This window comes from Onychostruthus taczanowskii, unplaced genomic scaffold (genome assembly GCF_017590055.1).
Source record: "Onychostruthus taczanowskii isolate IOZ18803 unplaced genomic scaffold, ASM1759005v1 scaffold77, whole genome shotgun sequence".
NCBI classification, from domain to species: Eukaryota; Metazoa; Chordata; class Aves; order Passeriformes; family Passeridae; genus Onychostruthus; species Onychostruthus taczanowskii.
The window spans coordinates 4,708,314-4,730,980 of NW_024505561.1; the positions used below are offsets into that span (position 1 = coordinate 4,708,314).

General features: G+C 38.0%; 1 protein-coding gene across 2 annotated transcripts in view; it reads left to right on the plus strand.

Annotated features, from left to right (window-relative positions):
* The window catches only part of PCCA (propionyl-CoA carboxylase subunit alpha), a 269,931-nt gene that overhangs the window by 17,557 nt on the left and 229,707 nt on the right, over nucleotides 1-22,667 (plus strand). For both annotated transcript variants that reach the window (XM_041423356.1, XM_041423355.1), the window contains one exon: nucleotides 22,248-22,361. In XM_041423356.1, the coding sequence (XP_041279290.1) occupies nucleotides 22,248-22,361 (114 nt within the window). The remainder of the gene's footprint in view (nucleotides 1-22,247; nucleotides 22,362-22,667) is intronic.

Sequence of the window (22,667 nt, forward strand, 5' to 3'; positions counted from 1 at the left end):
GATACCAGATCTTTTGACCTTTGTGGGGATTGTTATTTAATTACAAAGCTGATTTATATGAAGGATCAATGCATGGATTAAAAATAATCTCTCACAAAACTCATTTAGAGAAAGTGGCTGTTGTTGGAAGTCCTCAACTACCTTTGGGAGAGGAAAATGTGGGAGCCCAGTCAGCAAAGTTAATTGCAGCTTAAAGGTGCGGGTCCTCAGTGCTGTGGAGAGTCAAGTGGTGGTTCTGTGGTGCTATGACTGTCTACATCAGTAGGTAGTGGGGAGTAGCAGGAGTGCATCTGTGGAGTGAAATGGTTCATGCTGAAGACATGGTGTTCTTCCTTTCTGCCTTTCAGTATCTCTGTGTGCTTGGTTCTAGTCTGATGCTGAGGGTTTGATGCTTGTGGTGGTTTGCTGTGCCCAGCAGGTATCTGGTTCGTGTGCTTTGAGACAGCTGAGTGTTAGAGACAAATGTGTTTTAAGTGGGGGTGACTGGGAGATTTACTTTAAAAAAAAGTCCTGATTTGGACTTAAATAATGATGTGTACTGAAGTCACTCTAATTGCTTGCTTGGGACTGCCCTCCTGGTGCTTTAGCACTTCTCTGATCTTGCGCTGGGTTGTTGCCGTGCTCTGAACACACCAGACACCTTGATCAAATTAGTTACAACTTTTTTCTATGACCTTTTTATATTAAAATATTTCATTGGAATGTGTGACAGATGCTGCAGCCATTTATAGAAACAGACTGAGTTGCGGTAGGTCAGTAAAGTGACTTTTATTGGCTTGGCTGTCTGCAGGGCTCCGATGCTGTACCCAGAGCTGTGGGGTTTGGAGAGATGTACAGGCATCTCTGTGATCAGGTCTTAAGCTTTAGGCTGAGCACAGCTGTAGTCATTGGGCTTCACCTGTTCTAGAGATTTGCCTCTCTTGGGCAGCAGTGGCAGAGAGCAGACAGTTTCTCCCTCTGAAGCCACAGGTGTGTGCTGAGGGCACTGCCATCAGCAGTTCTGGATCAATGTCTCTTGCTGCCATAATTCTGGCTCAGACTTACTCTCTTTATTACATTGGGCTTCCCCAAGAAACCAAGTTGGTGTACATCTATTATAGCCCGTTTGTTTTGTGCTCATCTCTAAACCTTTCCAGAGGTGGTGGAAAGTGCTGTATGTAGTAATTTTAATGCAATTGAACATTGTCGATGTCATAAAAAAAAAATATAGTTTTACCATCTTCCTCTGTAAGAGAGGGGCTGCAGCAGCATGGTTTCCTTGCTGCCTCACCTCTTGAATACAGAACATAAGGTCCCTTGGATTCCTCTTTTGAGGCTTTGAGTGTCCTGTCTTTTTCCTGACTTCATTCTTCACCCATGTCCTCAGCATCAGCTACTTCATTGTGCAGATTCATTGCGCCTGTGGTTCATATTGTCCCAGTTGTGCTATTTGTTATCAGCTGTGGTTGTGGTTATTCAAGGATAATCTGTTTTCAGGCACTATTAATGAACAATACTATTTGGTAATACTGTCTGTAGTTTCTTGTCTATGTGGGTGTAAATACTGGTGAACAGGCCCTGGGCTGGATTTCTTTTTAGTATTTGGATGAGCTCTTGTCAGAGAGGGACCTAAGGCAGGTTTTCTATGAATAACATTCACAAGTACTTAGAAAATTGTTTCTACAATTGATGTAGGACTGTGCTGTCTGCTAAGAGTAGTTCTGTTCCTGAGTAGTTATCTTCCTTCTGAGTGCAGCCTTTTGTTAAATGGATCCAGGCTGCTTATCTGTATGAGAACACTGGGGGAAAGAAAAGAAAGAACTGTGAATCAGCAAGCTGATGTGGCTTTTTGCATAGGTTAATGAATGCTAGAGCTGATGGCATCAGGACACATGGCTGGGGACAAGGAGAATGAATACCTGATTAACCTTTTGAGAGGCAGTGTAGATTTAGTGTCTTGAGTTAATGCCATCACACATCCTTATAGTGGAGGATGTGGGGAAAAGAGAGCAGAGAAGAAAATATGTTTCAGAGATGCAGGTTCACACTATGTGAAGAGCTGGGTCGGTGAGCAGAGCTCTTAACAGTGAGAGAGATCTTAACAGATCCTAGTAAGAAGCATTGTATTTAAAACCAGATTCTTTCCTTGGTTGTTAGCTGTATCACTCAACAAAAAGTTGCCAGGCAGTTGTGGAGTCTGGGATTCCACAGATCAGGTCCTGGTACCATTTTTCTAGGGATGGGTGTTAAACAAGAAACTGAATTGCTTATGAGGTGTCTGAAAGATTGAAAACATCAAGATGGGAGACAGGAAATGAAGACAATTTGTGAGGTATAAGGTATAAATGCTTATGTCCTTTTATGGGTGTTGTGATTTTAGGTTCTATTATTTTCCTTGTTCACAAAAAGCATCTGCCACTTGTTTACTTTCATCAAGAAAATACTATATAAAGGACAAGTATGAGATACTGTTTTACTTATTACTGCTGGATTGTCTGTAGGCAGCAACTAGCATCCTTTGATAGCTGTTTGAAACCAACCACCCCCCCCACCAAACCCCTCATGTATCTTGTTTATTATACAGAAAGAATGGTAATCAGTGTTTGACTAGTTAGTGCAAGCTAATAGGTGTACTGAGTGGTGACTTGATTTATAGAAATGCATGTATTCTGTTTAGATACAGTACCTCCTGCTTTCTGCCTTTGTCTTGCTGTGCTAATTAGGCAGTGCTTTAAGTTTTATTCCTGGATTTTAATTGGATATATAACATTGCATGAATTCTCACAGTCCCTTTGTAGCTGGTGTTTAATGTCAGCTCTCCTGTTGACCTGTAATGTTACTGGCCTTGTAAAATAGGCTGCAGACAGTTCTGAAAGTGAAATTGTTTTTAATGTGGTTTTAGCTGTTGACAAATTTGTCAGCATATCATCTCCCTTGTCTGCTTTTTGTGGCAAGGAGCATCGCCATCCAGGAAGTCTATCTCCTAGGTTGATCTCTTGCAATTTTGTTTGGGTGAGGGCCTGCATCAAACTGGTATTCTATGCATTTAGCAAGAAGCCAGGGCAGCTTCGCACTTGTTTGTATAATGCGATTTCTTTCATAAAATGCTTTAAACAGCTATTTGTCTGTTCTTGGATGGTATCAACACTATATTTCTAAAGTAAACACTATATTGCACTATAACATGATATATTAACACTATAGTAAAGTATATAGTATACATTAACAATATAGTATAAAGTATATAGTATATGTTAACAATATAGTAAAGACTATATTTCTAAAGGGTACTTTGACAGTAGCATTAGTCAAATATTGGGGTTTGGTATCTTACGATACTTCCTGCAAAAGTTTTCACCTGCCATCATTAATTCCTTATTGTACCATGTTGTAAGAGTAGAAGACAAGCATCTCTGAGTAACAGAACATGTGTTAATCATAAATCTCTTCAGCAGCCATAAGCTGGTACTAAAATTTTGTGGAAGGAGTAGGGCTATGGTCTTTCATGTCTTGGACTGTAGCAATTGCCTGATGTGTCTGTCTGAGAGTGAGAGCAGGAGCTAGGGGCCCTTACAAATGGGAGTTGTGCTCTGGTTCAGGCTCTGAGCTGTATGAGAAGGAGCTGCAGGGAGATGAGCTTACTTGCAGGATCTGGAAGGACAAACAGACTGACAGGCTCTTTCCAGAGAAGCTGCAGAGCCCAGATTTGTGAGACAAATTTGCTTGAGTAAGTGGAGCATAGAGAACTTCAGGGGAGGCTGTGATTCCTGTCATAGGCCAGGTGGTGCTGGATACTGTAGACTTGATCATGAATAAGAAGCAGATAAGTCAGCTCTGGAAAACTGGAGGAAATGTCATCATTTCAAGACACTAGTACACACATGGGACAGTGAAAACAACTGAGGAGTTTTCTTGAATGTGGGGAGAATGATTTCTGGACACAAGTGATTGAGTTAACTAGAGGAGGTGCTGTGCTGGACCTCTTACAAAGAGGGAAGAGGTAATCAGGGATGTGAAACCTGGGACTACTGTGAAATAGAGGTGAGGTTTAAGTTTCCAAGAGGAGTAAGACAGACAAACAGCCAAATTGCAACCATGCACTTCAGAAATGCAATTATTTTTTTTTTCCCAAGCCAAGGATTTGCTTGCTGTTTTGGAAGTCAAAGGTCAAAGTGGCTCAGGAGAGTTTGTTTATACTCATTATAGTCTTCTCCAAGCAGAGGAACTTGGGCAGAGTTCAAATGTATAGAACAGATGAAGGCAGGGGTAGGTTTCCTGGAGATGCAGCGCCTTAATTAAGGAAACCAAAGCTCTGGTGGTGTTGACTATATATTGAAGGATGTGAAGGGATGGGAGGAAGTTTTTGTGTAGAAGCTGAATTTGTGAGGTGGTCAACTTAGGTAAACTACTATGTGATTGGAAAAATTGATCGGCTCTGAGAGGTCCCATCTCTTGCATGTCCTGCTCTAATTATTGTTCAGTTTTGTTCACTGTTTTTCTAAGAGCTCACGTGGTGGGAGAAGAATTTGCAAAGCAGAGAAGACTAAACTTTTTACTATTATGTTGATAAATGGGCAAGTACATGATTAATCAATAGTCCTTGGTTATGCAATGTGAAAGGAAGATGCTATCTATTTGACCATTTATTGCTTCATATTTGGTGAGAAAAGGAAGCCTCTTCACAGATAATTTAAAAGCTTATTATGGAAGTATGACCTATGGTGGTTATTTATTTATTTTTTTTTACTTGGAGGATGTTTTTTTTAAATTGCATGTCACCTGTAGCAGAACTATCAGGTTCAGCTTTGGGGAAACCTTTTCAGTGAAGATTTTCATTGTCATAATAAAATTACCAAAATACTGATGTGGTTCTGAGAAGGTCTAAAAAGCTAATAATAAAAGTATGTATAAACCTTCACTTGTATCTTAATTTTAATAAAAGTTGAGTGTAAAATTTCAAGAATAATGTTCAGGGAAGTTTAATAATAGCTCATGTTTGTGACAAACTTTCATTTATAGTTTCATTGATCTTGTGGTTAATGTTTTCCAATTTTGTATAAGGTGCTTTAGCTGTTTGAAAGCTCTTCAGTTCAACTTTTGGGGGATAGTTTTGTTCCAACATGCACAGCTATTGTGCTTAAGTAGAACTTCTGGATGATGCTGCTGGTTTAAGTATTGGAACTGTCAATGCTTCTGAATGCAAGAAAAAGTTAATTTGCAGACCCAGATTCAGATTTTTTTTGTTCCTTAAATGTCTTTCCTGAATATAAGGAAGGTAGTTGTATTGCCTTACCAATGTTTGTGCTCTGTGGAGGTGAGAAACCCTACTTACAATATGTTGGAGACTAACATGGAAAAAAAAAAGCTTAAAAAACCTGGAGAGGGAGCAGGCAGCAAAAAGAAAAAAGCTGTGATAACAAGTTTTAGGTACTGTGACACTCGTGTAGCATTAGGGCTTTGGCAGGTCTGCTGTGTGGTGCTGGAAGCCTGCCCGGCTTGGCCTGCCTGTTGGCACTCCGGGGTCACTCACTTGTGCTGTGAGAGAGGATCCCCAGCACCTTTGAGTGCGGATGATTCAGTACTGCTTGCTTGTGTGCATTTATCAGCTGCAAACCCTGTGTATGTGTGAGGAAAGGGACTGTGGTTGAGGGGCTGCCTTTGAGCGCTAGTGCATGGTAGTATCAGAGCTTGGGTTTTGTGAACCTTTCCTTTTGTAAAGAGTCAAATGTAGAATGGTCGAGCTCGGGCAGCCTCACTGCCTGCCGCAGTGAGTGCCTGTGGGGATTTGAAAACGCATTGCTGTTCTTTTGTTTTTCTCTTATGCTTTCAGCCAGATTCTGCTTTGCTTGCTCTTAAATTTTAGGTAGACTAAACTTAACTATTTGTGTTTGCTTGTGTTGTTTGCCTTGTTAAGCATAGCAAAATTCTGAAGAACTGTGGAAACCACTGTTACATCTCTTGTACTTTTAGTTTGAGAAGACTTTTTTTGTGTTAGTTGTAATAAATTGTGTTAGTTGATAAATTCAGGAATTGGTGATTCTCTATGAAGTAATTAAATGATGAATTCAAAGCTTTATTTTTGCAAGACTAGTGCTAGTAAGGATTTTGCTCTTGGATTTTTTAATTTTCATGTTCTTTTATTTTTTAGATGCTAGCTTTTATTTGATAAGAGTATGTAGAGGGTCTATAGGTACTTTAAATAGATTACTGTTCTCTGTACATACAAAGTTATGACTAATGGAGAGACTTTATAACCTGAATTTGAATAGCAAATGTAGTTTTTGTTTTGATTGTTAATTTGTATTTGATTTCTAGTTGTTAAATGTTTTGAGGTGTTCTTAGTATCATTCTTGAATATGGGTTGAACTCAGCCTGAAGTTTTGTCATGTGCTTCTTATGCAGTATCTGTGGAGCTCAAAACTGGCAGATAAACTTAGACTGTGAACTCTGCAGTGCTGACACTTGTTGACAGCAGTTTCCCATTTACTCTTTTCTTTCTTCCTTTAGAGGAAGTACTGTAACTCGGCTGCAAGTTAACTTCAGTAACTTAAGAGAAAAGTGTAGGATTTTTAATGTCTTAATGTGTCTAACTCAGTATCCAACTGATAATGAAGTTTGCGTCTGTGCCAGTTTTCTTTTTTTTGTGCATGGAATTTTCCAATTTAACTAACAAAACCTATAATGGGTGTTTTCTGTCAATTAGTTCTGAAAGCTAATTTTTTTAATTAGGGTGCTGAGATTCAAGAAGTGACACTGCTGCGTTAAGATTTTTTTTTTTGTAAAGCTCTAACATAAAGATGCCCGTCAGCTGAACTAAAGCTTAGAATTATTATTATAATTTCTTGCCCTCAGATTTCTGTGAGTACAGCTAACAAATTAACTTTGGTAAATTCACTTTGCAGGCATGCATGCCTGTTTATTCTCTGCACCAGTGTTCTTTCTGCAGAATAAATTTCTTTTGTATGCCTCCAAACAGTTAAGCCAACAGTAGCCTTCTCACACCATAGATAGATCACATGTTCTTTAAGAAACCGGAACTGTGGGAAGTCTGGGATGAAGGTGGCTGCTTTTACGTTAAGATGAAAATTCAACACATTTATGTATGAATTTCGTAAGAGAATGACACTTCTAACATTTTTTAACTTTTAAGCTTGTCTGGAATGATACTTTCAACCTTGTTGCTGTTATATTTATTTGCAGCCCTTCCCTAAAGAGAGGAAGGAAAACAGTGAGGTTACATTCAGTGGAAAAAGAGTCTGGTTTTGCTCGTAATTTTGCCCTCCTTCATGTGCTAGACTGAAGAGGTTATGTTTTATATTCAGGCTCTCTGGTTCTTTAGGGGAAAATGCTTTGAATTCCCCTGTCCAAGTATGTGGTGGTTAACATTTCTTGGACAAGTTGCTGTAAAATCTGTTGTTGTTATAGCATGATTGGTAGGGTTGGTAAGGCGTGTTTGATAAGCCAAGGAGGTGAGGGGTGTGGGTCATAGATTTGAGAGTGAGAAATCTGTGTGCATATGTGGACTAGAGACTCCCTTTTTTTATAGGGAGAGTATTTTGATAGGAAGCTTGTGAAGAGCTCTTGGGTTTTCAAATTTGGTAGTGATCCATGCTTGCTTTGAAAAGTAGACTCTGAATAGTGTATGTCTCAGGTATGTGCATCCATACCTAAATGACTTCATTCCGGGTTTTTATGGAGCTTTGCTTTTCTGTTGTATTTGCATTTACATATATTTTAGAACACTTAGAACATTTGAAGGGGAAACCTCTGAGTTTCTCCTTGAAAAATGTTATGTTAACATTATCAGAACAGGAGCCTGTAAGTTGCTGCCTGTCCTGTGTAGCCCCCACAGGGGGAGAGTACTTTGAAATGGGACAAGGGTTTCATTGTGAGCTGTGATCGTATTTCAAACAGTCTGGGGCAGCGGAGGTGCAAGGAAGTGTGTGTGAGGGTTCCTGCCAAGTTCAGGCACCGTGGTGTGGGCAGGCAGTCGCTGGATGCAGAAGCAGCGTGCCTGCAGCAGCAGTACCATCCGCACCTGCAAGAGAGCGCCCTGCTGCTCTGGCTTCCACTGGCTGTTTAAAGTGTCTCAGAATGTGCGTCTTTGTACTTTTCTTTGTTCTCCTACTGTCTGCTCTTTGTTTTTTCTACAGTGTTCTCAATTTTTGGTCCTTAGTTTCGGCTGTTTTTTTTTTTTTTTCTCCTTGGTAATACCTAGCACAAGCAGACATGGTTGTGCAATTTCTCACACTTTCCCCCATATTCTTTCAGAATTGTTTTCTTTTTTTCTCCTTCATCTGTTGCATGTGATGCACCATAAATTGGAGGATATGATCAGCCATTGTGCAAGTTTAGTGGTAGTGCTTGATGATCTTGGGCAAGAAAATGGAGTGTGTTACAGACCTAGAGGATGGTGGTGTTTATAGTTCATTCTCTAGAACAACTTTTAGATTCTGTGCTGGATAGCAAGCCCTGGGCTTTCCCATTAGAGATTGCTTTAGTTATATATATAATTGGACTGAGAGAGATGGAAGGATGATAATATTTTGGAAATAGGGAAAAGGAATATTTCCTGAGAAAACAGCTACTACTAAGCTCTTATTTTGCTTCTTGACTGATCACCCCACCCACCCCCATCGGCTATTTATTGAAGCAAGAACATTAACTTGTATCTGCTTTCCATCATGGAAAGTGAACTTTGCATGTGAACATGTCAATGAGTTTCAAAGCTAGCATTTCTTCTTTCAGACCTCTGAATACATTTATATGTTTACATTTATTTCCTGTTTCAGCAGGAAGGATGCTTAAGTTGTGAAACTGAACTTTGAAACTTTAGGTTGGCTAATTTTCTTCTTAAATTAAGGAAATTTACCTGTCCTTTTTCTCCCCTTTGAAGAACCTAGATTTTTTTTCTCACTTGAACCCTTGAGATGAAGTGCCTTGCTTTCAGCATGTCCTTTTCTGCCAGCCTATATACACGTGGTAAAATAGATGAATATTTGACATTTACCGTGTTAAAACAAAAAGCCAACAAAATTCATGAAAATCTCCAAGAGCTGCATCTTATCCAGGTGGCCTGCTGTTTGAAATATGACTCCTGGTGTGTATTGTACTCTTAGCCCTAGGATTCAGTAATGAGATTGAGTGGTATCTTGCGTGAGCACTTCTGGATGATTGACAGTGAGGTGATGTGAATCATCATTTATCAGGATATTATCATGCCTACCCTTGATAATTTCTCCCTGCTGTCTGGGGAGGTGGTGAAGACAGATAGGACTTTGTGATGTCAAAGTAATTAGTGTGTGTTGGTTTCCAGCTGAACAAACTGGAAACTAATGATCAGGTAAATGAAGATGAAGTGCATTAGTGTAAGGATGAAGGTGCAAGGACCTTGGGGAAGAGCTTATCAAAATTTCATGGGGGTTATTTGAATATCTTACAATTTGTGCAGTTGCAAGCAGTATTTTTAAACTACTAAAGGATACTTCTGCAACAGTCTATTTACATGTCCTTTGTTGATATCTCTTCTAGTGAGAGGGTCAGCACTAGGGTTAAGGACATTAGACTCTTTCCTGTAAGGATTGGGAACTCCTTATGATTTTCATAAAAACTAATTAGTCAATTTCCAGCTAATGGCAGCAAGTTTGAAATAAATGTTAAGGAATTTCAGTGTACACTGAAAAGGTTAGATTTTCCAGTGACTCCACCCTTTTTAAAGTGGGGAGAATGATCATTTGGCTTTATTTGACCTGTGACTGGATCTGTTATATTATTAAAATATTTTACTGTTGCTTGGTCCGTCTGTAGCTATCTTTAAAATTATGGACTTCACGACATAATTTGTGCTACTGCAACAGGCTTTTAACAGGCATGGTAGTTTCTTGGTACAAGTTCTGAAAATTTTATGGATGTGTCGTTAGTGAAATAATTTTATAACCTGAAAAAACTTTGTGTAGGTGTGTACAGCTATGCCATTGTTGCAAATAATGCTTAATGCACAAGACTGGCTGAATATAATTGCTATACCAGCAGCAAGTGAGCTGAGTTAATTTTATCACCTGTGATTAGATATTGCTAATTGTAATTAACTGATTGAAAAGCTATCTGTTTTACATGCTTGCTTTTCAATTATTAAAATGGTAATTTACTAATTGCCATTTATCAGTAAACTTATATTAATACATGCCAATTTCCCAGACACCTCCAAGAATAACATACTAGTGACAGCAAAGTTTTGTAATTAAAGCCTCATGGCAAAATTATTCTTTTGGCTAATTTTTATGTACACAGCTCTTTCTTTTTATTTCAGTTGCTTCTTTGGAAGTGAGTGGGCTAGAATCTCTGGCAGGAATTTGTCCGTATTAATATGGCTCATCAGAGACATTATATTTAATTGGAGAGCCTGCGGTATAGTCGCAGGAGGCTGGAGGGAATTATTTAGCATTAGCAATGGCTCGTCTGGGAGTTGTGCACTAATCAAGGAGCTTGTGTGTTAACTGTAGGGATGATGGGAGTTATGACGATTATGACATGTGAGCACATGTCTGAATGAGAACTCGACAGGCAATGAGTTAATCAAGAAATATATTAAATGACTCCCATGCTGCTTCATTATTACTCTGTACAGTCTCTGTCAGATTGTGTACTTTAACAAAAAATAAAATCCAACAAATGGATGTTTTTGCAGGTAAAGCTAATACCAAATTTTAAAACAAAGAACCTCTTTCCTCTCTCTATTTTTGGAGTGCATGTGTGCTTTGAAGTGCTCTGTTGAAAAAGAATGAGTGCTTGGCCTGTAAAATATATTTAAACACTCCAATCTGCAAGCTTTTGTATTTTGCCAAATGCTTGTTTTCAGTAAATATTGTTTCCCACTTTCAACTAGATGTCTTTAACATATTGAAGCTTTTATGTAATTAATAGCTTGCTAAAATATAAAATTTATTGTGAGCAACTTAGCTTCAAGGAAATAGAAATGCTACTATTTTCCATTACTGGGATGCTCCAAACCTTGTAAAGAAACTAGACACAGTACACTTCAACTGTAATGCATGGACTACTTATATGCCAGGTAGACACATTCTGTGCTCAGCATGGTTAGAGGCATTCATTTCCTATCTGTCATGAAATTATCAGTTCTGCTGGAAAAAATTCATGTTTAGAGGAAGTGGAATTAATAAATTGAGTCCACCTTACAGAAAGTTAAGCCAACTGAATTATATCAGTAGGCAAATTTATCCCAGAGCTACTGGACACGTGAACATGTGCATTTTTCCTGCTATTGTAAGCACTGCCAAATTTAATACAAGTTTCTACCAAACTGTAACCTTCATGTATTAGCTTAATTAAAGCAGTATCATGGTTACTACCCAAAGTGTTAACCTGTAGGAGGTTGTTATTGAAATCCATTATCTGCAGAGTCAGTATTAGTGGTCAGCAGCAGCAGAAGTAAAACTGCAAGTAAGACCCTCCCTTGGGTGCTGTGAGCTCAGCAGGTTAAACTGTCAAAGCTTCTTAAAGGATGGATAGTTAAACCCCCTGGAGTTCAAGGTAAACCAATCATTTGCTGTCAGCAGGAAATATGACTTTATTTAGCAGGTTGGAGGGGGAAAATACCCAAACCTAAATGCTAACAGGAAAGAGGATTTAGAAGAAATCATTCTGTAAGAGTGTGTGTTGCTGTGCTATGTAGATTCCATGCAACCTGGAAAGGTCTTTTAAAATTACAGGCTTTTTTTGAAATAGAAATTTGTTTATATAGATATTTGCTCTAATGGCTTATAAAACGATGTGTAAGGTTGGGTTAATTTACTAAACCTGTGAATATTATCTATATGTTGAGAGGAATGCAAAGTTTTGTGCCTCTTAAATGGAAACAGTTGTCAGTTTGCAGAAACAGGTTTTCTTTCCTTTGGTGTTGTGCAGGTGTTGCCTGTGTGGCATGTAATTATCTCTTTAACCATATGAAATATATTTAGCATTGACCAAGTGTGCTGTGTTGACGATCTAAATATATATTAATAGAATTTGTATGTATAAGCCACATGCATTTATGATACTGTAATTAGGCTGTTCTGATAGTGTACTTCTCATTTTGTCTAGTTTTCACTTAATCTTCAAAGGTGAAGATCTGGAGCTTTTGTCTTAGCACTTCTGAAATTCTTGCCGCAAGAAAGAGAATCCCAGAAGTGATCGATTGTCATAGAAGGGTGGGAACTAGGTGATGGAGGAGCACTTTACTACCATTCTGTTCATTGGAACAAGATCTGTGCTTGGCTGGGGAGAACTTTGTAGTGTCCTGCAAAGAATGCTCTTTTATATATCAAGACCCATTTCCTCAATACATGCACTGGTTTTAGACTAAATCTGCTTGATGTGCTGAAATAATATTGTCTAACATTAATAGGATCCAATGGAGACTAAGATTCTGCTCACTGTCTTTGAGTTAACTTAAGTTGGGAAAGTGTGTGTCATAGGAAATAAACTAGGATGTAGAAATGTTGTTAGGGAAAACACTCAATAAGCTAAGAACCTCCAAGCAAATAAAGGATTTTTCTAGAGTCACACTAAATTAAAATTTTTACAATTTGAGTTGTAACTGTGTCAGAACTCTGAGGACTGTAAGGAGAAAAAAAAGTCAGTATTTTTGTCAGATGATTTGGAAAAGAAGGGGACCACAAAGTCTGGCATCTGCAACCGTGAATGAATTGTCTAGCATTGGTAGCAATTGTGTAAAAATTGTATTTGGACAGTGCAGGTTTCCTTGTCTGTTCCTGCCTGTTTGTTAGGCCATACACAGTCCTTACAGGCTTGAGTCTGTGCAGTCATTTTCAGGAGCGCTTGTTGCTCTTTCTCCATTGCACTGTTTTTATAGGCTTTATCTTGACATCTGCGTCTTGAAATCTCAAAGCTGTCTTGTCTTTCAAAAGAAAACTTTTGAGGGTAGAAAACTTACAAGAGGTTTTTAGAGAAGTTGTGCTATAATGAACAATTACCATATACTGGCAGAAAAGTAATTTTCATGCAAAATGAACAATTTTATTTAAGAACTAAGCAAAGAATCGCTTTTAAGAAATGAGAACATTCACATTAGTGGGATTTTGAAGGAAAAATGCTCTACTTTTGTAAATGTCGTGTAATAACATAATATTAGGTACGATTATTTTGTAAGGCATTTTTAAACATTTAATTCCTCATAAAAGCATAAGATTATGCTTGCCATGATGGTAATGTTGAGATTTTATGATGTGACTTTTGTTAATTATATGTACTGCATTGGTACTTGGCCTTAGTGGTAAATCTCACTGGGTACCTAGAAGTGGTTAAGGGGTGTGTGTATACATGCATACATACCTGTACATGTATATTTTCTGTTGAGCTTGTATGTATTGCATAGACATGAGGAAAATCTGTGCTTTAGGAAACCTGCTCTGGAGTTTTGTCATCCTTAAGATATTCTGCATTCACTGATAAACTGTTTTTTCTGGTATTTTCTTTGGATTATCTGATATTTGTAGAACTTGCTTGATATTCTGTCTAAATTCCTCTAAGTCTAAACTACTTGTGAAAGGAGTGCTCTCCTGCCCCCTCTCATTCATTCACTGTATGGGATCTGATGGTCATGCAGCTGGGAGATGGTTTAGCTTGCTGATCTGACAGAAGGGTAATTTCCCCTCCCCTCAGATTACTTTTCCACTGTGTCTGTTCAGTTCATTGATCTGTCTCAGCAGCACTGTAATTGCTGGAGTTGAGTGTGGAGGAGCATTTAGGGGTGGGATCATCCTTTGAGTGGCATTTTGTATATCCCTAAAGTGAGGCTTATTGTGAAACTTGAGTAATTCTCAATATATGATTCATTTTGGGCCTGAAGTTAGTCCACACCAGGAAGAACATAACTCACTGTAGGTCTGCTGATTGCATTTGCAAATTTAAAAAAAAATATATATATATATATATCTTCCACTTACTGATCCAGAATACCTTGTATTTAGTTATTTAGTTGATGTCCATGTTTCCCTTTTCACCTTTCTGTTAAATACTGTTCTGTAGTTGAAATACCAGGTAGCTGTGAATTCACCTTGCTGTTGTGAGCTATTCTCTCAACACTAGAACTGATTTTAGGAATCCCTGATCTTTGGATGCTGGAAGTAACTTCTGCAGTCCATCCATGTGTAGACATGTGAATGGCTATGTGCTGTGTTAATCCATCTGCAAGAGACACTCTATCCAAATTAGAGCTGAAAATGCTAAATAGGGGTTACCAGTGCATACTGCATGTTACTTTGTACTGTGGCTGAGTTTAACCTACTTTTTCTGAATTCCAAGTGTCTTCTGGAATATCTAGCTTAATCAAGAAGTAAATCTCTGCTATATGAGGTTCTGTAGTTGACTGCCCTTCCTACCGCCCTGTGATGCTATTTCCTAGACCTGCTTAACTACCAGTTTTCCCATCTCCTACATGTCTTAACCCCTTTAGAAGGCAAAACAAAGAAGCATGCATGAAATGCATTCCTTGGTGAGCTTGTTTTTGGGAGAGGCAGGAAAAAACAGCATGAGAAAGATCTGTCCTATTGCTTTGCTAATGTGCTTAGAAGCTGAGATTCCATTAGGGAAAGGCTGACATGTGGGTGCAGATGTGTTTGAAATGCAGGGAGGCTACTAAAAGCGCTGTAGGACATCACTATTTTGTTAACATCACAAAAAAAACTTAATTCTTTTTCTAAAACACTGAAAGTGCAGAATCACATACCTCACAGAGCATAGTGGACTCCTTTAATAAATATGATGAGTTGCTCAACTCATGCAACAAATGGAGACTCTTTGGTAAATACATTTAAGTGTCCTCCCAAATCGTTAGTTTATGTTCTGACCTAAAAATCTCCTGTTTATCCTGGAGACTTGTTGTAGATAATGTATTCCATAGTGAAAATAGTCTGCAGACATATGAGTGCAGTTGCAAGCTTGCAGACTTTCTTCACAACACTCCAGACATCAGCAAAGGTTGTGTTGAGTGGCTGTGCTGCCTCCAATTTTCACTTGAGCAGAGGAACTTGTTAGCTCTCCCACCAAGGGAAACACCAGTGGAAGGAGGCAAGGGGAGTGCTTTTCCCTCAATATTGTTCATGTGTTTTGCTACTGATGCAGTAGTTTGGAGTTAAGGATTGAGACATTCTGGTTTTCCCCTCCTGGTTGCTCTACCTCTGTTAATTGTTCAGTTCATCCAAAGGTAGATTAGTGAACAAAGTGACTGTTGACCTACTTTTTCAGTTTTTCTACCAGAGAAGTTGATTGTTCCTGGTTGGTGTTGAGTAAAACATATTGGAAGTTGATACAAATAAACTATTTCATTCTGCTAAATTTTCAATAGCAAAAAATAGTGCTAGTTGGAGGGCTCAACACAATAAAAACTTGCAAAAAAATTCTGATGGAGAAGCCTTCTTTCTCACTTTTGTTCTAGAACGTGCTTCACTAGAGCTGCCAAACAATAAGCACATAGGGAAAGGTTTTTAGGAGCCAAGGACATTCTGGAACTCATCTATGGAGTCTTATCTGTAATGTTGTCAGGACTCAGGAGGCATTTTCTTGCTTGTCCCACAAGCAGAACACAGTTTGACAGTATCACTCTATGACAGCTTTAGCATGGTCTGGTTTTCACAGTAGGAGTGATCAGGCCTCTAAGTACAATGGGGAGTCCTTTCCTCTTTATAATGCAAGTAAAGTTGTGTGTCTTTTTAGCAGCACACAACCTTCCAGAGCTTCATCCATGGAAGAGAGAATGGAGATTTGCTTTTTCTTTTTTTTAAGGTTACAAAAATAAATTCACGTGTATAAGCAAGAATGCAAACAGATGAAAATTTTGATATGTGTTGAAATGTGCTTTGTCTTGGTGTTGGTTAAAAATGCAGTCTTCCTTGCCTGATTCATGTTGCTTGTCTTTTAGTGATTGTTCAGTTCGACCTGGATCCGTTAGTTTTAGTTGAAAAGTGGATTTTTGACGCCCTGGTTACTGAGGTTATTTACTGTCTTCATTTTTTGAGCAGCTGGCAAACTTGAAGGGCAAGACTAGGAAGTAAAGGAAAGGGTGTTGTATTTTTAAATTTATTTTTCTCAGCTGGTGTCCATGAACCAGGGATCTAATCCTGCAGATGCTAATGGATGGGCTGTTTTGAGGGTTGTTGTAGACTTGGAGGGAATGTAAGTAAATGCCCTTCCCAAAACACATTTGAAGGCCACTGCAGAATTGTTTTACAGAGTCCTTGTTTAACTATTTGTGGGCCATCAAATTAAAATAGTTTAAAATGGGCTTGCAGAGAAATCTATGTTGGCTCTGCAGGTTGACCTGTTTATTTGCATGAACTTTTTTTTTAGGTTTTTGGAATGCTGAGTAAAATTCAATGCGGGAAATATAGGATAGTTATGATATTGGTCTTTCACAGCTTTGTTCTTTGTGCACTTTAGACATGTTTCTTTTATTTTGTTTTAGGGTTAAATGCTGTAATGGTGTGGCAGGATTTCTTTGCAGATAGCACTTTCAAGTCTGTGTGAGTACTGCACACTATGTGCTCATAATTACTGTATTATTGGTGTGTGTATTTTAATGTCAAGCTGCTAAAGACAGGTAGGATGGAAGATGTGTTTTTGGCAAAGCAGTGAATTTGAACCTTTTTTTCATGTTTGATTTTTTTTTTTTTTTAACTCAAGACTGTTCAATGCCACAGGCTTTTTGTTCTGTTTTGTCTGTCTCTTTTGGCAATGGTGCTGGCAAGATTTGAGGTGGCTGGTTTTTTTTAGCTAACTTACAAAGGATTTATTCATTAGCCCTATTTTATGGGTTGAGCTAATTGTGATTTGTCTTGCTGAGCGGTATTATGCAGTTTGGGCCAATTAAGTGAATCCACTTACAGCAACGGATGTTGTTCCAATGTGTAATATTGATTTCAACTATAAAAGGAGAATGACTTGTTTGATTAGATTTCTTTGTCTGAACAATGCTCAATCTTATCTAGTGTACCAAACAAAAGTGTTCTCTTCGCTGAGGTTGTTTTAATTGCTTCTTAGGTTTGATTAGTGCTGTATATGCAGCTATAACAGTTTCCCTATAATACAAATTCTGAAACAGCACAGAAGAACCGGGAGGAAAATGCAGCCTGCAACTCAGGATAACTGTCTCTGCTGTGTGAATATCAACTTGTGTTGAGTCCTGATGATGTGTAGGCTGACCTACTCTGAAAAACTGGGACACTGGGGAATCCCAGACATTTACCTCCTCAGAGATGGAGGAAAAGGGGAGTGTGTGTGTGTGTATGTGTTAATTAGACATTTACGCTGAAGTAAATTACATCTGTCACGTGATAAGCCTCATGGGCTGCTGAAGTGTAGATAAAATCATCTGTGGAAACTATGCAGATGATATTAAACACTCCATCAGGAAATGCATGTAGATATGTATTTCTTTGTTGACAAAGTCAATGTTTACTTTTTGGAGTTAGTGAATGAGAATGATTGATTGTGGAACAAACTGGGGAGAAAAGCACTTTTTGTCATGAACCAGATCCATAAAAAGGTAACAAACTTGAGCTGCTGAATAATTATAATGCTAGAGATCTGTTAATTTTCTTGGTGTCTTTGATTGTTTTATAGACTGTATATGCACTGAAAGCAGTTTATTTCTTTGCCTTAAAATATTTTTAATACATTCTATGTTCATACTGAGAACTTTTCTGTGTCTAAATGCTGAGAAACATGTGTATTTAAATGTAATTTGTTTGTAATGTAGATTCCAACTAGTGATCTGCAGCAGCTGAGTGGCCCTGGAGAAGGTTACCTTGATACTGCTGTATTAAACAGAATGCCTCTAGGAGACCTATGTATATTTTAGGTTGCAAGTTATTAATTTTGATTGCTTGAAGTTATTTGAGATACAGGTTTAATTAAGAGGATAATTCAGTAAATTCAGAGTATGGCTACGCAAGACAGCATGCTACTGTCAAATGAACATGTGTCACTCTCCAGGATAAAGGAGAGCTAACACAATCTAGGTAATTTGGGAATGTACTAGCTCTGATTCAGTGCAGTCCTTCTAAATTGGGTTGTCTGCAAGGCAGATAGTGACTATTTTTGTGGTCTTCGTATCCAAAACTTTGAGTTATGGACGTATTTGTCATCTGGAGTATGATGCCAAGCTCTGGCACCAAACCTGGCTTATAAATCCTCCTGAAATATTGAAATGTAGAGGATCTCCAAACCCAATTGCTGCTACTATTATCATCTGTTCCTCCACTCTGCACCCTGAGAGCTGCTGCAGCCTGGAGTGGTGCTTGAAAGCAGTCCAGGCCGAAAATGACTGGCAAGTCATCCCCAGTGGACTCCTTGCTTTACTTGTCTATTTGTTGGAAAGGTGGTGAAGAAACATGAAGCTGTTCCTATGTAAAGATGTGGCAGGATTTGCTGATATAGGTGCCTTGCCATGAAGGTGGCTTCTGGACCTAAACTAGTTTTGTAGCCAGTGGTCACTTCTGTGCTGTTTGCTTCTGAAAGAATAAGCTTGTTGTTGTGTAATAAGATAATTGTTGTACTTCAGATTATTTCCAGTTGACTTAGTATCTTAATCCAAAAATAGTTACACCGTTTAATAGTATTCATTGTAATGTTGTTCTGCTAGGGCTCCTTGTTAAATCCAGAGTTTTATTATTAGTAGCTTATTTCTCATAAATACAAGAGTGTGATGGGCTGGTTGGCTGTTTGATTGGTTTGGATTTCCAAAGGTGACTGTGTTTAGTCTCTAGTTTTTGAATTAGATTGAGGTTCTATAAAATGAAGATTCAGTAGGTTTCAGTTTTGTTGTTTTTGAAGTATAATCAGCCTTCATGAAATAGACTACTTAAAGTATAAAACTTTTACAGAAATTAAACTGCTTTTACACACACAGTGTCTTTCCATGATTCCTAGTAGTTTGTATTCTCTAACATAACAAGCCCTTGGTAGCTGCTTGAGACTTCTCTCTTGAGGCCCAGGTAGCCCAATATGATTAAAACCTGCAGTATAAACCATTAAGCACTTAGTTTCAACTGTTTTCCAGCCTTTGTTGGTATCCATTCATGCTTGAGATTGCAGGGTCAATTCAGATATTTATGAAGGAATTGCAGTTTTTCAAGAACCTCCTGGGACTTGCTTCTTTGTTTTTGTTGACATTGGGGTTTTTTTGTGAACTAAAACAGAAAAGGGATAAATTACACCTCTGAGATTTTAGCTGTTAGGGACAGGTTTTCAATACCTAGGATTGTGTGATTTAAATCAAGTACTTAAGCAATCCTTAAATTTGAAAATCAATATATTTGAAATTTATGGTGGTTGAGGAAGGAGGGTTGCTGGATTCTTTGTACTGTCTAGGAAGATTGCATTATAAGTTAGCTTCTGCAGAGGTAAAGGTTTAGTGAATTACTTACATGTGAAGTTGGCAGCCCTTGGTAGTAGGCTGAAAGTTTCAGTTGTCATGTAGACTCATATGATGGCTTTTGTTATAACACAATGTAATTTGCTAGTAATTACATTTGTACTATACAAAAAAATCTGTGATGTATTTGTGTTGGAATATTTGGGGTATTCTTCATGAACTACAGTGCAATGTCAAAGAAATCTAAACGCTATGGGGAATTGTTGTTATGAATTACTAAGTAGCAGATGTCCAGTTTGTGTGCTGGTTTACTTACAATAAAAGTAGATATGAACTGAAAATAAAAGTAGATATGAGAAGCCCCTAGATGGGGCTGGATCATGAAAAACCTCCCAGATGTCACTGGATCCTGAAAATCTGGATGTTCTGAACTAAGGGAGGTGCAATGGAGACATCTTTTTTTGAGAGATCTGCCTGGTGCATTGAAGGCTGAACTGGCACTGAGCTAGAGAAGGCACCAACAACTTGCAGTAAGGTGAACAAGGAGAAATAGATTTACCAAGTTACAGGGTAATATGGGAAAGGAAGATTGGAAACTCCAAAGAGTTGAATAGCAACAAAACATTTCAGAAAGGAGTGGGGGAATATTGGGGAAAAGTGCACAAGACTCTTTATATGTATAAAATCAATTGGTTTGCAGTATCTTTTCTGGCTGCTTTTGGTACCAGTGGGACTCCATTGGTGTCTTAGTGCAGGAAGTGGGTGGGTGTGGGGTTTTCATTTTGATACCTAGAAATAGCTAACAATATTTAGTCCTCATCTGTAAGGAAGCTTTTGGTTTTGTAAAACACACATTCTTAATTAAGCTTAAGCTTGAATGACTTTGTTTAGAACTGTAAACTACGTTGGGATTCAGAACAGCTTTATGCATATAAATGAATCATGGAGATAAAGGTGCTATTTCTTCGACTTAGTGCTGCAGGAAGGATGACACAGGCTAATCTTGATAGCATTTGATCAAAATAGATTACTTAGTTGCTAAGGTGTGTGTACTAGAAAGCACAAAAACCTGCTGCATGATTGTGTGTGCTACTGCTCTCAGATTTTTTTTTTTGTTTTGCTCTGTTTATATTGTGAGCCCAATGCTGTAGTGATAAAACAGTTGTGACTTCATAGAAGCAATAGTTGAAATGTGAAATGTGTGGTGATTCCAGGAGGTTGTGTGAACTCTCATATATATGAGAATATAGCAAATTCAGGAGCTATTTAAGACAAGCATCCAGAAAGAAACATGCAATTAGGTGACAAGCTAATATGCTTTTTGTTGGTAGGATTAACATTTCCCAAGTTCAGAAAAGGTCAATAAAACTGAATGAAAAATAAAAATGCTTAAAAAGTGTCTTTTCCTTTTTATACATTTGTTATGTTTACTGCTACTTATTTCTTGTTGTATTGTTCAAAATATTGTCTCACTGCTGCTTGTGAGGGTTTGTAGATGTTTTTTGGTTTTTTCTGGCCTTGTTTTTTCTGAATGAGCCAATAGTGTGTCCAGACTATGTAACTTCTAACTTGTTTGACACACTTGACAGCCTTCATACTACTTACAAATAAAATTAATTTTCACAAAGAACAAAATTTCCTAATAACAAATCAAAAATGTGCAGAATTATGGAATATGCTGAGTTGGAAGGGACCCACAAGGATTATGGAGTCTAGCTCTTAAGTGAATGATCCATACAGGGACCAAAACTACAAACTCAGTGTTATTCACACCATGCTCTGACCAACTGAACTCGTCTCAGGGTCTTATATTTCTCAAATGTTAATAGTAATTTTCTAAAAGTGCACCGATTTTTAGACAATATATTTTCAGTTTCAAATGCTGAAGATATCAAATAGTTTTAAAAATTGGTAAGCATTGGAAATGTCAAATTGTCATTCTAAATAAGTCTTACTGACATCTAACAATCTTACACAGTTTAAACAATGGCATGCTTTCTTAAATACATACTGAAAGGGAGCTTGCAAAAAGCAGAATGAGGAAAAACTGATTGTTTGGTTTCATGGATGTATCTGTATCTTACTTGAAAGAAAAGTATTCTGAACTCCAAATACATGTTAAAGACCAATCTAATTAAACTTTTTAAACTTAAAGATAAGCATTTTTGTGAGATGTAAGAAGAATTCTAACTCCAAACTTGCCTGTTTTAATATTCTTGGTAAAATGTTGGAGATGTTCGTCCCTTTTTTGTTTGACCAAAAAATATTTGGCAAATGCATATAAATGAGGATACAATGGATTAGAAATCAAACATGAGCCTGCTTAAATAATTCTCAAGATTTTCTGGTTCATGTGTAGTGATATTGAACTCTTTAGTCATAGGCTTTAATTTGTGCATGGTGCTGACCTGATGCTGTGCAGGGACACTCATTGCATCCCTTCATTCAATTCACTCTAATTATCCCCAACTTCCTGGGGAGCCTGCTTAGAACTGGTCATGAATGTTTGTTATTAAGTATTAAGATATTAGACTACCCTGGTTACAAGTAACAAAGTAGTTTTTAGTCTGAATTTACATATAGATGATCAGTATAGGAAGGTGAAATGATATTTGTTTTGATTTTATTTAATCAAATTCAAAATAATGTACTAGAACAATAAAACATTTTGAAAGCGACTTAAGCTCAGAGCTAAATGAAATGAGATTTACTGTTCAAGTACTTGTATGCCAGTGTTGGTAATTTCAGTGTGTATTTTAGAGTGGCTATGGTATGTAAATGATCTTTGACACAATCAGATTTGTGTTCATGTAACTGGGTGATGTTAATTATTTTTGCTGGGAGCATCTGTTAATGCAGACTATTGCCTCTTCAGGTTCACGTGAAAATGGCGGATGAAGCTGTCTGTGTTGGCCCAGCTCCCACCAGCAAAAGCTACCTCAACATGGATGCCATCATGGAAGTCATTAGGAAAACCAGGGCCCAAGCTGTGAGTCTGAATGTGTCTATCTGCTGCAGCTGTTTCATATATAGAAAGCAGAAAAGCCAGAGTTTGTATTTTTTTTTAAAGGTGTATGGGGGGGAAGTGATTGAATATGCTATTCCAGTTAGTTCATGTCACATGAGTTAAATGTGTCTGAAATCGCTACTGGAAATCAAAGGCTTTGTAGCATCTGGCAGCACTGGTTGCTGATCCTGCAGGTGGCTGCTGGATTCAGCTTTCACACCAGGGAGCAGCTTCAGTTCATTTCCAAATTTGCTGGGGGAAAAAAAAAATCCCAATTAGTTTTGAGTG